This window comes from Lissotriton vulgaris, chromosome 5 (genome assembly GCF_964263255.1).
Source record: "Lissotriton vulgaris chromosome 5, aLisVul1.2, whole genome shotgun sequence".
NCBI lineage: Eukaryota > Metazoa > Chordata > Amphibia > Caudata > Salamandridae > Lissotriton > Lissotriton vulgaris.
The window spans coordinates 129,257,073-129,277,924 of NC_141693.1; the positions used below are offsets into that span (position 1 = coordinate 129,257,073).

The 20,852-nt window shown below is 42.0% G+C and overlaps 1 protein-coding gene across 2 annotated transcripts in view; it reads right to left on the bottom strand.

Moving 5' to 3' along the window:
* The window catches only part of COL5A1 (collagen type V alpha 1 chain), a 473,296-nt gene that overhangs the window by 140,790 nt on the left and 311,654 nt on the right, over positions 1-20,852 (bottom strand). For both annotated transcript variants that reach the window (XM_086921052.1, XM_086921051.1), the window contains exons 22-26: positions 15,878-15,922; positions 14,182-14,235; positions 6,435-6,479; positions 3,920-3,973; positions 2,538-2,582 (exon numbers count right to left, since the gene is read on the bottom strand). In XM_086921052.1, coding sequence (XP_086777178.1) covers positions 2,538-2,582; positions 3,920-3,973; positions 6,435-6,479; positions 14,182-14,235; positions 15,878-15,922 — 243 coding nt within the window. The remainder of the gene's footprint in view (positions 1-2,537; positions 2,583-3,919; positions 3,974-6,434; positions 6,480-14,181; positions 14,236-15,877; positions 15,923-20,852) is intronic.

Sequence of the window (20,852 nt, forward strand, 5' to 3'; positions counted from 1 at the left end):
ACTCAATTTAAAAAGGAACAACATGAGGGGGTTAATTTTGCCATAGAAAGTATGATTAGTGCTTCAGAAAGAAAAATTAGGGATCATTTTGAGTGACTTCTCAAATCCTCTTCTATTTCATTAAAAAAATTCTGACATGCAGACTGAAACATGCACTTTGAATACCAGCAGCAGACGTCCCTGGTGAGCAGTAGCTTTACTACAGTGATCTAATGTGCAACTAGAGTGCTAACATTCAGAATTTATGGCAAATATGTGACACATCTGAATGCCTTCTTGATGGAACCAAAGTAAACAAGCATTGAAAATGCAATAGATCTCGCCCTCGTTTAAGTTAAAGCCATTCTGTTTGTAATGAGGTGGCTTTTTAGCTTTGCTTTTATTAGTGTTTTTTCAACTTTCATGTAAATAACATGCATCTGTGTGCATATAAGTATATGTATGCATGCATTTATGTTTGTATTTATATAGATATACAGATGATATATATTTATATATGTATGTATATATATATATTCACTGAAAAAAACATAGGTTATAGACCATATGTAGTTAGGAATTAGCATTTACAAAACCTTGAAAATTCACTGAAAAAGCCATAGGTTATAGACCATATATAGTTAGGAATTAGCATTTACAAAACCTTGAAAATTCACTGAAAAAACCATAGGTTATAGACCATATATAGTTAGGAATTCGCATTTACAAAACCTTATTTTACTCACACAAAACCATTGAAATTCCATATATAGTTAGTTGCACTAACTATATATCGCGCACCCGCAATCCACTGCTGATGATGTCACATATTACATCATTCATGACATGGTCAGTGACATCACTGATGACATCACTGATGACATCTCAAATGACATCACTGATGACAACATCCAGTGACGGAATCTTTCTGTAAAGTTAAAATATGTCTTACATATTGAAGAATGAGTGGATGTATAAGTGTCTGGATGAAGGATTTAGTAGGTGCATGACTGACTGTATGAGTGAGTGATTAAATGTGTCTCACTGAGTGCATGGGTTAGTGACTAAACTGTCTTAATTTGTGCATCATTATGTCTGTTGTTCTGTAAACTGTTGCATGTGTTGATAAGTAGCTATATGAGTAACTATATGGGTTATTGATTGGTTGCCCAAGTATTTGTATGGGAGACTGAGTGTGTGTGTGGGTGGCTGGGAGGTGTATGACTCTGTGCATAGATGTGTGAGCAGTTGATTCACTAGATGTATGGTTTCAAAAGTGCATGTGGAAACAGCTGTATGGGCGGTTGACTGTGTGCATGAGTGTATTGGTGAGTGAATGGATATCTCAGTGCTACATGTCAAAGTAAGTACATATGTAAAACACAGTACATGTGAGAGTTGACATATATATATAACTGTGCATAAGAGCCAGTGAATGTGTGAGTGGCTGTATGGATCATTGTGAACTTGTATCAGGGATTGTATAAGAGAGTAAATATGTGTTAGTATATGTTTGAATAAGTAAAGTTTGTATAACTGAATAGTTGAGGAAATGGAGGTGTGATTGATTCTTTGCATGACTGACTAGGTGTGTGAGTAACTCCATGGATGAGTGATAGTCTGTGAGTGTCTGTTTACACTGATTGTATCTAAGGTTATATTAGAGTCTGAAGAGGTTCATCGTATTATCACATGAATGATATCATCAGTGATGTGATCAGTAATGTCAAATGAGATGTCATCAGTGATGTCATCAGTGATGTCATTTGAGATGTCATCAGTGATGTCATCAGTGATGTCACTGACCATGTCATGAATGATGTAATATGTGACATCATCAGCAGTGGATTGCGGGTGCGCGATATATAGTTAGTGCAACTAACTATATATGGAATTTCAATGGTTTTGTGTGAGTAAAATAAGGTTTTGTAAATGCGAATTCCTAACTATATATGGTCTATAACCTATGGTTTTTTCAGTGAATTTTCAAGGTTTTGTAAATGCTAATTCCTAACTATATATGGTCTATAACCTATGGTTTTTTCAGTGAATATATATATATATATACATATTTATGTGTATGTAGACAGATAGATCGATACACACATATATTATCAAAAAATAATTACAAATCAATAATATGCAGTTACTAAAGGAGAATTAGCTAGGTGTAGAGTATATTCAAAATAATAGGGCATATTAAACATTTTTTTTAATTCTTGCACAATGTTATGAGAACTTCCTCTCTGGACTATGGGTACAAAAGAGTGTGTGTTAAACTCCTAAAGAGGCCTTAACATCTTCAATTGCTATAGAAATGCAAAGTATACAGATCGAGAAACACATACGCACATAAGTTTATTCTTAGGCCGATCTATCTATCTATCTTCTCTTTTTTAAATGTTTCATTAATTTATTTTGTATTTCCATAAAACTGTCTTTCCTTAAAATTAGTTTCCCATGATTTGGTTTCCTCCAGTGCGGATTTTTGTTTTCCATTAATTCATACACATCACTCAATAAGTGCACAATGTTAAAATACATATTTTCACACATACCTGACCACCTTTCTCTCCAGAGGGACCTTCTTTTCCAGGATGTCCCTGTAGGCACACAGAGGTAAGATATTTAGTACACCATGATGTAACAAAAATACCCAGTGTTAAATTCTCGTGAGGCAATGAAGAGATCCAAGATGTCTCATGATTCAGTTAGTACTGTATCCCCGTTTTATAATCAATCTCTACAGTGCCAGTTTTACTAAATGTTTTTCACTTGTTTTCTTATCATAAGCCAGCACTCTCATGTTTTCTGAGTCATGCGAGTACCTCATTGAGTCCAGGTCTTTTCTTTGCATTCCAGCAGGTATGGCCTTGATGTTGAAGGGCATACTATAGAACTACAAGTTGCAGAATGCAAAGGAAAGAACAACTACTTTGGAAGAGTTGTGCCAGGTTGTAAACCAGCGCTGCTGAATTGAGTCAATTTAGAAAAAGGCCCCCAAAAAAATAAATAACAGACTAATATAAAAATCAATACATTGTTAAAGTGAATAATATTTTTGGGGAGGTCATTTTGCAGAATACAATTCACCATTTTCTTTCACTAGAACCTTTTTTGATGAAAGATTAAAAATATATATATATATGTTTTGCTTTTTAACTTTGGTCCATACCAGTGGATCCGTGAAAAAGGCTAGAATTCCCTAAATCAAAAACCGAATTAACGATTAGTCTGTCCGCTATGAACTGTTCAACAAAACCTGCTATGCTATGAGTGTTACATGAAATCCTCACAAGGTAAACTGCACAGCTGTGATTCGATGCCAAAAATCAACAAGTACAAAAAAGTTTAAGGTATAGGAAAATTGTTTTTCTTTTAAAAAAAAAATGACAGAAGAAAAAAAATCTAATTTTGTTTTAAGGAGAAAGAAATTACAAATGTACCTATTTTCAAAAAACAACTCAAAAGTACTTTTATGGTTTAAGTAGAAAATGTAAATGAGGTGGCAGACATGTATCTGAAATATAATTTGCCAATATCTTAAACATGGTAAATTATGAGTTTTGCCAAATTATGGGAGGAGAATGATACTATTATTCAGTCCTTTCTATGAGGAGCCTAAGAATTTTGCCATGAAGGAACGCAGGTTACTAATATGTAGGATAACTAATATTGTATTTAAAGATGTTATCTAGCCTATATGATACACCTTCTTTGTCCTGAGGAGCCACAGAGTAACTACTTTTCAAATGCCTACAGTGGTAATTATTCTTTCTGATACCACAAGGCTTTTTTGGATCCCTAGCAGTATATGTAGCACAGTTACAACATTGTCCACTAATCACTCATCCCAGTTGCATAACTTCTATAAATGTAGACATTCTCCTTCCTTCAGCGAAGATTTCTACCATTCTCCCAGAAAACCGAAAACACTTACCGGAGGTCCATCTGCTCCTGGCATACCTGGTAGACCGGGTTTACCCAAGGGACCCTGAGAGAAACATAAAAGACACAATCAAACAATTGGATAATTGCATTGCTATATTAAGTAAAATATTAGAATTTTTTGCAAATTAAAGTGTATGTTTGGTTTCCTTTTTTGCATTACTGTAATGGCCGAAAATGTAAAAAAAACAAAGACTGACTACATCAGTTCCCCAACCACTGACATATATGCCTCCACAATGCTATAAAAGGTACATTCATTTGCACATGGAGCACTATTCTATCAAATTCAATACCAATAAAAGTGTAACCTTTGTCATTTTTTCCTACATTTGCAAACACCTTATTTTCACCTGATAAGCAATTTTTTTAACACTACTTTGTAAAGGGACAAAATGGCAGAACATGATTTTGACCTTTATAGTGCTGTGTGTTATGGTTTTCAGTAGGTGTTTCGTCCTCTACCTCACCTCCTAATTTTCCCTTTCCAGCCCACATCCAATATTCTCTTGCCTTTCCATTCCACACCAAACCACACTATACAAACCTACAACCAACTAATCTGTCACAGTCAAGCCTATTCTTTTACTTCCAACCTACACTCAAACTTACCCCTGCATCCTGCAACCAATGATTTCCTTCCAACCCATATAAAGGAATCCCTCCAAACACAATGTTCCTTTTTTATAACATCACATCTAGCCTTCCTCTCTTGGCCCATCTAAAATCCATCTCTTTACTCCCAACCAAATCTGAAAATTCCGTCTCATCTAATACCCAATAATTTACTATGATCCCATCTCACATCAAACCCTGCCGCTACCTCACAAATATTCCTTCCACTCTCCATGCTTACCATCTATGGCCATATAATTTCCAACTCTGCATTACTCTCAACTTTCTTGTCTCATTCAAACTCAACATTCCTTTCTTAACCCATATTCAGCCTTCAAAACCCACCTTTAATTATACTATAGCCTCCCAATCTAAACCTAACCTACCTAACATCCCTCACCTTCCAAACCTCAGCCTGGCCCACCTAACTCACACTCAAACATACCCTCTGACTAACATACAATATTGACAATAAAGCCACATCCAATCATTTCCACAACAGTCTTCAAGGTATCCCCTCCAATCTCAAACCAAGGATTCACTTTCGCCCCACACCAAAACATCTCGTCCAAATTCACACTTAACCTGAACTTTTTAACCTTCAGCCAGGATTCATGTTCAACGACACATCCTGTTTTAGCTCCCGTTTTTCACCAATCCATACTCTTCTAGCCTCAACCACCTTTCACTGCTGCCAAACCTTCATTCCCAAACCCACAATCAAAATTTCTTCTAAAATCACAAACAGCCTTTGACCTTCAACAAACACACAAAATTCCTCTTTGTGCCCAAAACTGAATCATTTATTCCCCATCATCCAATCATCACCTTTTCCAAAACCTTCCTCAAAGGACCTTTTCACATCACAGGCCATCTTTCTCTCATCCAGCCATTTGCCTTCACCTCACATTAAAGCACCACCCGTATCAACACCGAGCCATACCCTCCTTATCCACAAGCACTCTTCTAATCTCACGCCACACCAAGCCATCACCTCCCAAACCAAACTTAACATTTCAATCTAACCCTTTACATAATTATCCTGTGTTAACCACCCTCAAAGCTTCCAATGTAATCCAACGCAATTTTTCCCAGTCACTCAAAACTGAGACTTCCTTGTCTACCCTCACCCACCCATACAGTCCAACCATGCACTCAGGAATTTAACCCATGAGACATTAAAACAATACTCTGTGATCCCCACCAGACCCTCTGATTACAACTCACATATATTTCCTTCGCATCACACCCCATCTGTCTCCTTCAAATCTATACCTTGCCCTTCCACACTGACACAGATGTATTACCTGCTAGTATACACCAAATAAACCCCTACAGTTCTCCACTTTCTCTTCCCCTCAGCAACTTCACTCAGCACCCTTTTCGCAGCATGCCTACCACCGCATCCCAGCAGACCATGCACAACTATGCCATTACAAACCATACAACCTTTTTCATGAGCCTCCATTCTCTAGACCTCACACACAGCCTTCTTATTCTATTTGAAATACACCTTTCCCCTCAGTCCTGAGACTCAACATCCTTTACCTTCAAAGATAACCAAAGTGTCTGCACTAAACCAAAGCATCAAACAAGCCTTTGGATGCCAGTAAAAGGATAATCTATGAGTCAGAGGGCCCTCCCAATTTGAACCATTTCTGGCTGTAGATCAAACTAACTTTAAGACAATCTGTGCTGCTCCCCTCCTCTGAAATCTTATACAACATCAGCAGCGATGCAAGCAGATGTTAACAGATGTTAGATATGTTAATAGAAAGCTTGGGAAGCAAACTGTATGTTTACAGAACACGTCCTTCATCATTCCCTCTGCCCCCTGAACACTTTTCTCCTCCATACGAGTATATTCTTGCAGATGTACTGAGTTAACTTACTTTGTCTCCAGGTGGACCAATAGCACCCTGGGGCCCTGGGAGACCCTGTAGAAAGAGAAAAAGAGACAAATGTTCAGAACACAGTTGTTGTATTTAATATATAGCTGGCCGATCGCTGATAATTCTGGGATTCCATTATTTCTGACATAAAAGTAGGCGGCTCAGGGACATCTGGGACATTAAGAATACACATAAGGCATGACTGTGGCAGGAAGTCTCAGTATGAAATGACCTATGGGAAGTCCACGTTATTAACTTAATTAGAGAGATTTTCATGAAAACAGTGAAACAAGGCAGCTCTCTGGCTGTTGGCCTCCAGTTTCTTTATAGGTTGTGGCACAGGTAAGGCGGTCACTCATGCATACAAGGCCCACCACAACATCGGACCAGCATACCTAAACAACCGCCTCTCCTTCCAAGCACCCAAGAAACACCTCCAATCAGCTGACCTCTCTCTAGCCACCATCCCACGCATCTACAGGTCCAGAACCGGAGGAAAGTCCTTCTCCTACCTCACAGCCAAGGCCTGGAACAACCTCCCCTTCCACCTCCAGCAAGTCCCTACACTGCTCCAGTTTAGGAAGGACCTCAAGACCTGGCTCTTTGGAAGACCCCAGCGCTCAACGGAGCTGCATCCCCCCACCCACTAGAGCCTTGATACCCTGGTGAGTAGCTGTGCTTTACAATCTTGATTGATTGATTGATTGATTAAGATGATAAGACATCTACAATCCTGCCTCTCATAATCACAATGCATGCTTTACGTGGGCATCCTAATCTCTCAGTTTGGCACTTCAAACTTATGAGGACTGTCAGTGTAATACACTGGCATCGCGGGATTGTTCGAAGCTGTTGCTGAATACTGTGAAAACTAGACTCTGGGCTTAGCTCTAGGTGTTAGGGAATAGAGGGCCAGGTGTACTAGACTTTTTGGTGGATGCAAACCCGATGAGTCAATAAATGTGGCTGGTTGTGACTGCTAAAATGTCTATTATTATATGCTAAACCCATTTTATAAATCGGTAAAGTAAATCAGCTCCTAAAAATGTGTTTGAAAATTAATTATGAATCACAATTTGGAAAGGGCTTGTTGTGAGTGTCCCTTCCAAACTGCGATTTTTATCTACAGTTCCAGCAGTTGCAAATCATTGAAAAGTTATTGAGCCCTCCCCCCAGTTGGGGTAGTAATTGATTCGCAAAAGGGACGGGGCACCCTTGGGACACCTTCCCCTTTCTGGATTGGGGTAAATAGTTCATAATGAGTAGGCGGTGACCCAGGTGACCATTTCCAACCCTCCCTGAGACTTTTAAGCAAATAAACCATTTAAAAAAAACGAAACACAGCCTTGTTTCCTTTAAGTAAATTGGCCTGTTTAAGACAACTTACTTAATTTTGATCACATTTGAGGCCCTTTTTTAGGTTCATGACGATCCCATCTCTTAGCATCCACTTATTATTGATAGGTATATATCTATTTAAAGTTACATTTTTACAAAATATTGTTTATATTTTGTCGAGACAACTGATCATTTTCGTTGGTAAATGCTTTAATTTGAGAATTCTTCTTCTGTCATTGTTCTGCTTATACTTTTATCTATCATCAGTGCTTTATGTTCCTGCAATGGTATCACTGTTTGTCTTATTTAAAAAAATGCAATAAACAATTGACATACAAAAAAAAAGGTTTCCTTTATTTAAAAGATATAACAGGCATAGAGGTCTCCTGACCTTTACAGGCCACCATCCCTGAGACTGTGATTGATCAGAGTGAGTCACAATTTGCGACCAGCCTAATAAATATTAATTATGTAGATCAGACTGTGACCCACTCCAATTCCTTATTTTAAAAACTGACCTATTAGTCACATAAGTCAGTTCACAAATTAATGGGCTCATTAGGATGGCGGGCCGACTTTGCCCGCCCGCCTCTTGGAAAACGGGACCGTCCGCGAGCTGAGCGGCGGTCCCGCACTGCATATTAGGATGCGCCCGCCACAGTGGCAGGCGCATCCTAATATACAGAATGCGCCCACCACAGTGGCGGGCGCATCATGTATTTTTAACATTGTGGCGGGCACAATGCTAAAAATGCATGCATGCATTTGCCTAAATAAAGCGGCAGGCACCGCGCGGTGTCTGCCGCATTGTGCATGCAAATGCAGGGAGGTACCACAGGTACCCCCCATGTGCACCCCCCGCGCCGCCTTCACCATGCGGGCCCACAGGGGGCCCCCGAAGTGAAGACGGAAAGGCATCTGTGTAATATATGTAATATGGCTGGCGGTGTCTGATAGAGACCGCCACCATATTAAACCTTTTCCGCCCCAGTCTCAAGGCGACCAAGGCGGAAAATCGGCGGACGGCCTTTCCGTCCGCCGCGGTCCCCCCCGGCATGCTAATATGGCGGGGGAAATGGGTGGCGGTCGGACCTTTATGTTGGGCGGATCCGCCCGACATCCTAATGGGCCCCTAAGTTTCAGAAGATAGTACATGCGGACCACAGTGAATGCAATGTGTATATATCTAAGCATATGGTTTGGTTTAAATACAAAGGGGTACAGCAATGAATTGTATGTTTGCATCCTGGAGGAAGGGTTTTGCTCTAAATCTCAATGAGTGGAATGGATGCAATGTACACAAGCATTGTGAGGTTCAGGGTTCCTTTGCTAATGAGTATAGTGAATTCAATGTATAGATGCTCCCTTGAATTAGCATAAGGTTCTCTCTGCTAATAGGTATAGTGAATGCAATGTATAGATGCTCCATGGAATTAGCATAAGGTTCTACCTCCTAATGAGTATAGTGAATGCAATGTATAGATGCATCCTGAGATGAGAAATTGAATGTAGGTGCCTGTGAGCATAGTCACTGATCTCTGTTGCAATTATGGAATTATGGACGAAAGGTTTGTTTGTACTTGCTCATATATAGAGTAAAAGCTCTATAAGGGCATTCTGACTGTCACTACTGCTCCCCGGGAGTATTATGACATGGGTGCATGTGCGCCCAGGGCTCAGAAATCCACCTGAGTAATAGAAAGCTAGGTACATATCTTTTTTTCTGTGCTCAGTATGCAACAATTAATTCCGACAATATGTACAGAGATGATAGTTTTAATTGATCAGAGGTAAAGTTAAGGCAGAGTCTCTCCAGTGAACTTGCCTATTGGTTAACCTGTTAACCAAAAAGATCTCTCTTAGGGAAGACACTGCCACTGGTAATGATAAATGGTTAGGCAGTGTACGGAAGACCTTTGGGTGAGGGTCATACCTGTGCATCTCAAGAGCACAGCTGTGGCAGTGTGCCGACTCTGGAATCTTGGATCGGGCTACCCCTGATGAGCACAGCACGGTCGGTGGAAATTTGATCCATAGGTCAGACTTATCGTTTTGATCTTATTTATTTATTTATTTTGAAGGTTTTGTGTAGCGCGAGCAAGACCCTTGCAGGTATACAAAGAAATCATATAAGGTGTACTAATACATAAGTGGAAGCTATTATGATGCAGTTACAGGATGGAAGATATATATGCGATTATTTAAAAGAAACATTCGAGTGCGGGTTAGAAGATAAAACATCATGGGCATAGTGCTTGTAGAGTAAACAGGCCTTAGGCTCATGTTCCTCGGAAAGAAACTGCAATGGTTCCTAAACTGTGTCCTTACTTGAACTCAATAGGCAACAAGTAAAATGCTGTGAATCCCTTTGATGTGTGTAGGGTTTAGATCATTAAAAATCAGGAATTTGAAGACTGTGGGTTGCATAATTCCCATAAACAAGCTTCTGTGATCAACATCTGCATTAGAATGTTGTTTCTTTTATAAAGTGCTTATAGACTCCAAGAAAACCATGAAATATGCCAGAAATAACTCTATAAAGGAATAAAAAAATAAATCGGTCATGTCTGCCATGTACTGTAGCTTCCTGTCCATGCACCAACAGTGATGCCCGTGTGTCTGTGTGGCAGGCACAGCAGTGCCAACAGAAATATTCCTGTGTCTGAACAATGCTGGTTTCACAGTGTTCAACAATGGGCAGCTTTTAGTGATTCCATTGGCCTCATGAATTGAAAACATACTCACAGCTTGGAAAGATATGGGTTCCCCCAATCCAGAGACAAGCCTTGTGGAATTTGGATGCTGTCCTAGCGCACCCAGTAGAGACTGGCCTTCTTCAGACAGACAGTTTGGTAGTTTTAAAGAATGCTGTACAAATCAGTTCCTTGTCACAGCACATGAGTAGCTGTTCCTTTCAAGAGACTTCCTGGGCACTCACCCAATGCCTTGTAAATTGTTTTTGAAATGTGCACATTATCTTGGACGCTGGTGAACAGAAGTGTAATCCGAAAGAGAAGGTTTTTTTAAATGTATTTTATTTTGAAGGTTTTGTATAGCGCGAGCAAGACCCTTGAGGGTATCAGAGTGCTTTACAAGGAAATTGTAGGTGATGGACATAAACAAAGAAATCATATAAGGTGTACTAATACATAAGTGAAAACTATTATGATGCAGTTACAGGATGGAAGATATATATGCGATTATTTAAAAGAAATATTCGAGTGCGGGTTAGAAGATTAAACATATACATGAGAATACTATAATTTACAAGCTGACAAATATATATGGGTCTCTGTGAAGAGTTCAAGTGAATTTGGCCATGAAAATCGCTTTCACTTCTTTTTGCAGCGGATGGGTTCTGTCTCGTTTCGACGGGTAAGGCATTCCAAATCCTCTGAGCTATTCCTGAGAAGGTACGGTTGTAAGTTTTCTTCTCAGTAAATCGTTGAGGTTTCAGTAGAAGACTGGGGGAGCTCCTAGTGGTTCTGCTAACACCCAGTCTTCTACTGAAACCTCCTAGTGGTTCTGCTAACACCCGATAGTTCCAATTTCTCCACTAGGTATCTCAGGGTATTGTGATGCAATGCCTTGTGTGTCATGCAGGCGATTTTCAGATGGATTCTGGCCTCAAAAGGTAGCTAGTTGAGGGCACGAAGGTCCGGAGAGATGTGAGAGTTCCCCATCATTCCTCTTGGAGAATTACAGTCAGGATTCAATGCCCTCCTCCTCTTAAAGCTGGCAATCTTCATATACACAGAAGAAGGAAAGCTTTCTAATGTTGATTGTTAAATTCATGTCAAAACAAAAAATAAATAAAAATCGCATTTGGTGCAATGACTGACAAAGTTCGGATCTGCCAGGGTTTAATAAAATATTGGCAAGGCATTGTCAGACCAAGGTCTGCACTATGCTAGGACATTCCCAGGAGACACGACCATGACATTTTCAGAACATTGCCAGAACACTGCCCGGAAACCGCCAGGATCCTGCCAGGGCTATGTAAGGACATTACCGTGACACTACAAGGCCATTGCCATGACACTAACAGGAAAGTGCCAGGGCACTGTCTGGAGAGTTTCAGAACTTTGGCAGGAGTCAACCAGGACAATGCCAGGACACTACCATGAACATTGCCAAGGTACTGCCAGGATAAGGCCAGGACTATCCCAGGCCATTGCCAGGACAATTTCAGAAGATTGACAGGACAAGGTCAATACATTGCCAGGGCACTGCCAGGACATTGCCAGGGCACTACTATGACATTCTCAGAACATTTCCAGGACCCGGCCAGGGCATTGCCAGGAGAAGGTCTGAACAAGGCGCTTTATCATGATCTTACTCAGGCCGCTTTAATGATTTTTGGGGGGAAAGCTAAAGTCAGCATTAAATCACCGAGCAGTTGTGAATCCACTGTTCAAGAAATAGTCTACCGAGACTGCTGTCAGTGCCATACAAGCTTCACAAAACCACAAAAAGATATGAGTATTAATCGATATCTACAATAACAGCAACTGGCTGGGTTGTTCTAAAGCCTGCCTAGTCAAATTTCAAATTCCCAAATTGTTTTGGGAAAGATAAAAATTTTGGGAACTTTAGCTCTTTCTACTTGTTGTTGCCGTTTGGAGGGCTCGGCTCTGATTTGCTGGTTAGCCTGTAAGTTTATAGCCTGCATGTTTATTGGCCTTGTCCTTGAGTTGGTCCATACTTGTGGCCCTCTGTGCCTGCTTATCCCTTCCATGCCCACTTCTCAGGCTACTTATGAAGGCTTATGGCCCCGCAGATGCTCTGGGCCAGCCTTGACAGACTTGTTGAATTCCTGTCTCAAGGTGACCCCTTCTCTGGAGTTGACTGATCGTGATGGAAAATCCTGCTCTCAGTTCCTAGTTTTTACTTTGCAAGATTCACACTTTTTGCACGTGTCATTTTCTTGTTCAGATGTCATTTTTTACATATCTAATTTTCAGACTAAACCAAGTGAACGCTCACCGTGGGTAATTGCAGGAATGTTTTAGACTTGACAGGTTTAGGTGTAACATCTGCAACTTGATGAGGTATTTCTATCCTTGCCTCTAGGTCTAAAAAAAAAGCTAAAATATCTATGCCATTGAGATATGCTCCGTTGCTATCAGTATGCAGTTGCAAATCAGCCCCTGCAGCTTTCAGTACTAGATGATAATATGACACTAGCTGGGGCACCAGTGAATATAGACGCATTAACTATTACTAATTCTCATCAAAGAAGGTGGCAAAACGTCACTTCTCCAAGGGCACAGAAACTCTCTGCATTGGTATTATCTGCAGGGAGAGAGGATAACAGTGCCATATCTATTAAGATATGTCGCTGTTTTCCATGCGATGCGATGGCGCCCTTTGGGCTGTCATTCGCCGACGCACACACCCTTGTACCATAGCGCAAGGGTTCATGCATTCTATCTAGCTAAGGGTGTGTACTGGAAGGGCATCTTCCCACCACAAAACATATGGGGACCGATTGATAAAGAGCATCCGCACTCATGGCGGAGGCCCCATACTCATGGCGGAGGCCCCACACTCAAGGTGGAGGCCCCACACTCAAGGTGGAGGCCCTGCACTCGTATCGGGACCTCCATTGCGTAGGTCCCGGCACGAGTGCTCCCCTCTGCCCCGCTATGACTGCGAGGCCTCCATCACGAGTGCAGGTGGCCCTTTGTGAATCGGACACACTTTGTTACACTTTCTTTCTTTGGATATATGCAGTACAGTGCACCACACATGCAAAGTCAGGAAAATGTGGAGCGTTGTGAGACTTCTTCCACAGTTATGCCTAGCTTTATGAGGCATAAGGTTTCTGCCATCTCTGATATTAAGGAACAGGGAGAAGGAAGGTTGTGGCGCCAGTTTAGAGACAGCCTCTTCCCAAATGACAAAGAGTACAAGCATCGTGATCTGGCCTTACATTCTTGGTGACATCTTTGTTCAAAACACTTGAAAGTCATATAGATTCTGTCTGAATTGACAAGTAAGGAAAACATAAACAAACAAACAAAGAAATAGAGGCACAGAGGATGTGTGGTGCCCTAACAAAGTCCCCTAAAATAAAAAGGGTAAATATAACAGGGTCCTTTTGTGCTACCACGTTTTTGTAAGTATAGAGACAACAGGCAAACACGTTCCAACAGGCAGGATAATCATGTCCTCGTCAAGGTCTCCTTCGCGCACACTCGTGTATCTCTCGCAATCAAAGCACATCACGTCTGGGCTGGTTCTGTGGCACCGGGCCAGCGGTTCGAAGGGAGAGTCGTGCTTACATGCCCAGTGGGGGAAATCGCACTGAACAAACTGAATACAAATCTTATTAGCGTCTCACACTGACACACCGGAGCCAGCCAAGTCTCTCCTGGGAGATCAGTTGTGGCCCCATCTGACTCACCTGCGCGCCGGGGTTCCCTTGCTGTCCTGGGGGGCCAGGTTCACCTTGCGGTCCCTGCGGAGAGAGAGGTGCAGCTGTTTATAAGGCTTAGCTGTGGTGCAGCATGAACAATGTCAGAAATATGCAGTCAGTGATGTCACAAACATTGTTTCAGGTTGTCTGTAGGTGCTGCTCTGTGATGCACACCTCATGTTTGTTTTTTTGGAACATGTAACTGACTGGTAATGAAAGACTGGAGCTCACAGAATTGAACAAAAACTCTGCTTGTCAGCGTGCTGATGCAAGGACGGTATGTTGGGTACCATATCTGACATGAAAACACAATAATCACCACTTGCTGCTTTGAATCCATTCTAAACTAAGACACCTCAAATAAGCTAGGGTGAAATGAACTGATGACGTTTCCTATTTTTTCTCTTTCATTCTTCGTTGAGAAATAACGGGGCATATTATCAAGGGGGTTTATCTCCGCTTTTTTGGCTTTAAAAGCCAAGAAAGCGGAGATAAAATTATCTCCCTATTACCTAGCTGTCGCTAACACCAGTTAGCGACAGCTAGTAGGAGATAGCGACCATCTTGGACCCCACTTTGCATGTCAGTGATATTTAGCACTAATGACATGCAAAGTGGGCGTGCCAAGAAGTTAGCGACTGAAAGCAGTCGCTAACATCGCTATCTCCTATTACCAACTTTTGGAGATATTCGCGCTAAGCGCGAATATCTCCAAAAGCCAACACCTGCCCTGAACAGTTCTTAGCCATGTTATCCAATGGGAGGTGGATAACATGGCTAAGAGCATTAGCTCGGTAATGCATGAATATCGCTGACTTTTCAGCGATATTCATGCATTGCGGCGATTTTTATCGCATTTGCGATAAACCTTGGTAATACCAAGGTTTATTTGCAGTAAAAATCGCCGCAGCGCAGCGGTAAATTTTTCACGCTAACCAATCAATAGCGATAATTATCGCTATTGCTTGGTATTATGCCCCAACATGCCCTAAACATGATGTGAGAGTTCCCCATCAATCCTCTTGGAATGTAATATGAAGAGTTAACTCACAAGAAGGAAATGTGTGTGCGTGTGTGTGTATTTGTGAACGTGTTCATGCATGTGTACATGGGTGGCTTTGTGTATCCACGTGTGCATGTGTACATGGGTTAGTGTGTGTGTGTGTGTGTACACGCATGCTTGCACAAGTGTACTGGTTGGCGTGCGCATGTTTGGTTGTTTGTCTCACGTCATAAACAAGAATCAAGCCAGAGTCAAATCTGACAATATTTGTTTTTCTAATATTTATCAAACTATATCTAACCATGTTAAATGTTAGATATCACTAGCAGTGTGAAGTCTGTAAAGGGCCTGGACACTCCTGAATGGAATCACACGTGCTAGAGAACATAAGTGAACAGTGACCCTTGACGGTTCCACCCCAGTGCTGCGCTTTGACACACCTGTTTGCAATGTTCTACCACAAGCTTATGTATGAGGGGTGAAGCAATGTGTTCCTGAATCCGAAGAGGAAATCCGGATTTTAGCATTCGTAAAACATGGTCGTAACACCTGTTTGCAGAATTTTTGTTGACATCCCCTGCTACAGCAACAGAGAGACGATTAATATGCGTTGATCAATAGGCAGCTCGTCCATAATGTCGCACTGTTTCATAATGAGGTATTTGGTAGAAAAGTACTTACCACATTCCCTTTGGGTCCAACTTGTCCGTCTGATCCGGAAACTCCCTGAAAAATGCACAGGAGAAGAAAAGTTAGAAATTGCAAGACATTGGCTTTCATGGGTGACATGGAATAAGCACATGCAGAAATGTGTAGGCTCTGGTGTCATTGTCAGGCCATGACCAATGAGAATGGGAAGCAATAGGAGAGAGTATCTTGCATCAGAGACAATATGTAACATTTGACCGTGGCCTCTCAAAGGCTCCTCCAAGAAATGCTGGTATTGTAACATCTCTGTCAGGGAGTATGTGTGTGCAGGGTGTAGGAAGCTGACTCTCTATATAGAGCACCAAAATGAGGTGCACTGTGCAGAGAGTCTAGGCAAACCCCAAAAGAGTTAATTTCAGAGGCACAAACAGTGTGGGCGAGCAGTCAGGGGTAGCAGAGGGTAGTGCTCAGCATCTATGCATACAAAAAGGCAGTACATAAACACACACTCAATAAAGAAATCCGACACCAATATATACAAATAACACATATTTTTGTATAAATGAAGATAGCAAGATCACCAGAATCAGATATGTACTTTTCGAGTTATGAATTTTTACAGTTTTCCAAAAGTTGACACAGGGCAATTTTTGGGTGAAGTAAAGTTATACTATTGGGAGAACCATGTACTGCATTTGGGGGCATATGTATCAAAATCCGTAATTGCGATTCTCAAATAGCGATTTTTTGAGAATCGCTATTTGAGAATCGCAAAACGGGATGTATTTAAAAATTCGCAAATATTTTGCGATTTCTTAGTATTCCCTAATTGCAATTAGCAAATTGCGAAATCGCAATTAAGGAATACCTTCCCATTCATTCCTATGGACCAGGAAACCCATAGGAATGAATGGGAAGTCATTCTCAATTTGCGATTCGCAATTTGAGAATCGCAAATTGAGAATAATTTCAAGGGTGCAAGGGTGTCATAAGGACACCCTGATGCACCCCTGAAAGGAGCATGTGTGCACATATGTTGCACATACATGCCCTAAGGGCATGTATGTGCTCCACATGGTACCTTGAAAAAAGCCAAAAAAGTGCATTTTTGAAAGGAATCGCAAATTACCACCAACTTGAAGTTGGTGGTAATTTGGGATTTCTTATGGAGAAATCACATAACTTGGGTGCTTGTTACATAGCATTTAAGGAATCTCAATTTGTGATTCCTTAAATGCTTACGCAAAATGAAGGAATCGCAAAATTCACGATTCCTTAATAATGCGATGCGAAAAAGACTCATACATAGCGTTTTGCGATTTTGTATTCGCAAATGCTGTTGTTTTGCAAATCGCAGTGTTTGGGAATAAAAAATCGTTTGATACATATGCCCCTTGGGCACTTAACAGCGACTAACATGACTGTTCTTCTGGACTTAGTGAGTATGGGGCAAGAGCCAAGGCCACATCAACTAGTCATCCCAGGAGGCTCTGGGACATCTGGGCGCAGAGGTATGTTACGGCGTTGGGTGTCCCTTTCACTTTAAAGGGAGAATGGTCCTTTCAGATAAAAGGCTGCAAGCTGGGACTAGGGTGCCAGTCTGAGAGAACCTACAGGGGGGCTCGACCCTTAAAATCCTCAGGTAAGTTGGGACACAGTTGATTCACTTCTCTTTGGGCTGTGAGGCCCGTGTGCAGTGGCTTCTTTTGGCTTCGGGTTCTGAGCTAGAGTCACTTGCCGTTGGAGGGGACCTGCAGAATGAGGCTGCAAGTGGTGACTGGGAGTCCAGTCTGGGCAAACCAAGAATGGGCTTTGCTCTTGTGGGTGTGGGGACCCCGTTGACACCGCCCCTTCCTTGGACTCGGGCTCTGGAGAGCGGGTGCATAGGTGCTTTGAGGAGTCGGTGGCAGCAGTCAACAGACTCACTCTTTATCCTTCGTTCTGCTGCTGAGAGGCAAAAAGGACATCTGGGTGACTCTAAATGTGGTGGGTGACTCTAAATGTGGTTCTCACTCTCCCTGAAGTCCCTCAATTTGCATGTTTGTCTTCCTCCTAGACACAATAAGCCTGGCTGCTACAAGGGGTCTGGTACCAGAGGTGCTGGTGTTGTGCAGCTGCGGTAGGTCGTAGCGTCCTCACACTTGGAGGGAGAACAGATCTGAACTGTTGGAGTACTGCTACCTCTTCCTGGTTTGCTGCTACATTGGTAGGGCCTGTGGTCAGCAGGTCGGTGTACCAGGTCTTGCTTCTTTGATGCCTGTGGCTGCAGGGTAGTAGCTTCTCTAACCAAAGGGAGTTCCTTTGGCAATTGTTAAAGCACTGGCAGCCCTATGGGTTTCTTGAGGTCTGCAGAGCGGCAGGAGGAATCAGTTGTTCCACAAGAGTCAGGTGCAGCAGGAATGCTGGCAGGGTTGGTGCTAAGTCAGTTGTGCTCCTCAGCTCTCGGGTCAGCAGTCTTCTTCTTTGCTTACTTCTTCTTTTGAACAATAGAAATTTGAAGTCCTGGTATCAGGGGAGGGGGGGGGTCCCCTTAATACTGAATTTAGGGGTGCTTCAGGGGATTGAGGGTTAGTAGCCAATAGGCTACTTACCCCTGTGGTCACTAATCCCCCTAGATGACCACTTCCTTTGGGGAGGGGTCATCACCCTGCCCCATAATTCCTAAATCCATTACACAGAAGATGGTGGAGTTTCTAAATTTGTTTTCACATCAAGTTTGGTTACCCTAGAGGTGTGTCCAGCCTGGCAGCGCACCACACCTCCTGCATAGCTAATTTTCCCATATGTCCTGGTCCCAAATAGTCCCTGGATGGTGGGTTGGCATCCCCTCATCTCCGAGGGAAGCCAGATTTATATACGAAATGTGGTATGCTCTTTGAACCACCCTGCCTTGCTAATTTACCAGCCTTCCTGGGGAAGGAGGTAATAATACCTCTCCCCAGAGTAGGCATCGTTTCTGTCCTCTGAGAGCGGGGGTCTCGCCTCCTAGGGGTCAGCAACTCGACTATGGTGGCAGGCTGGACTAGACCAGTCAGTCAGCACACTAGAAGTCTGGTCGGTTTCAGCGTGGGGGGCTCTAGGGATTTTTTCTGGGTGCATGTATTAATAAATTCATCACTAGAATCAGTGTGGGTTTATTAATACAAGGGGATTGATACCAAACACCATATATTTCAGTGAAGCCATTATGTAGCTGGGGAACTCATTTTGATCAGTGCCCATTACATACTGGGCACACCTAGCAGCTGCAGTACGTCTGTTCACCTGCATGATTTATAGCCAAATTTGCAGAGTCCTTTAATGTTTTCAGTCTATTCTGTGTAGTTCCTTAATGTTTTTAGAGTGATTATAAATCTGCCTTTTACACGCACTGTTAAGATGCACTGGGAGACACTATCATTGGCTGAGGGGGTGAGCCAATCAGGGCCGGTGTAGGTAGAGTCTGTTAGAGCTCCGGGCCCTTATCTTGATGGTAGCAGCACAGCCGGGCCAAACGCACATCTAGGGCAAGCCCGTCTAAGCCCATCCGCAGCTGGCCCTGGCCAGGGGCTAGTCACTATGGCCAAATTTTAACTTATTCCTCCGCAACACTCAGAGCGCTGGGAGCAAAACATCTGCTTTCGGAGGTTTCTGTGCTACAAAGACCGGATGGTTTGGGCTTTTTAAATTACAATCAGTCTCACTCCTTATCTCTGGAAGGACCAGTGAGACAGGCTATCAGGGTGGAAACTGATCTCCAGCCATCGTCTAAACCTATTAACAAAGATTTAAATATTGTTTTTCTTAGATAAACAATCCTTGGTCAGACATCATCTCAAGATGTATGATCTTCTCAAGTCAGAATAACAGCTTTTCAGCTTTTAAAAGAAACCTGGTTCACCGAGGATTCTATGCCAGACGTTCTAGCAGCTCTTGAACGTGAACAGACCTCATGGCAAAAAAGAAAGGGGGATCGCCGCGATCATTAACCAACAGCTAAAGTTCACCAAACTCACTTCACTACCAATTTCAATAGCAGAAATATGATAATCAAACTATATTAACCTACATCCTCTCTGATATATATTACCTTGTATAGAACCCCAAGCCACATGCCGCAGTTTCTGGCTGCCCTGACCGACTCAGTGGTGGCTTTGGCCATTGATTATGCAATAATATTGCTTATTGGTGATTTTAATGTATGGGCAAGTGACCCTAATGAGGGTCCCACATCTTCCAATCTGACTGAGCCATTGACCAGTTTTAATTTTGCTCAGCACAGGTCTACAGCCACCCATGCTTAGAGCCATATTTTAGATAAATCTGATTGCTGAATCTTCCTATCTCTAAGTGTGCTCACTTCTTTAGGAACGCCCGCACCCCTGGCTCCTGGCACTCTGGCCAGGAATTGGAAATGCCCCTCTGCATAAGCTGAATTTGATTCATCCGATGAGGCATCTAGATGGTACTCAGATGACCTCAAATAAGCCAAATTATTTCTACGCAAATCTCAGCATGAATGGCGTAAAGCATAAAAAAAGGTTAAATTCCTCCTGCAGTTAAAGTCCTATAAAAAATTAATTTGGGAAGCCAAAGCAACCTACTTCTCAAACAAAATCATAAATTCTGAAAATAAAACCAAACCAATATTCGAAACAGTCTCAGAATTATCCAACCCTGATCGCCTAAATGTCTTAGTGGTCTCCGCACAAGCTTTATATGATGAACTGAATTCTTTTTTCATCGAAACAATTAGGATAATCAAAGAAAGCATCCATCCCAGCACTCCTGTCAGTCCTACTCCTTTGGATATAGGAATCCCCTCCATCTTAATGCATTCCCTCTAATAACTAAAGATGATCTGCCATAATTGTTAATGAAGATCAAATTTGGTTCTCCAAATGATGTTTCTCGCCCTACCCCCTTGATCCAAAAAGCTATTTTCTCAAGGTTTCCTAAATTGAAGAGACCTGTATAAAAATTATGCCTGAGCCAGTGATGGTCCCTAATATTTTAAGGAAGCTGTGGC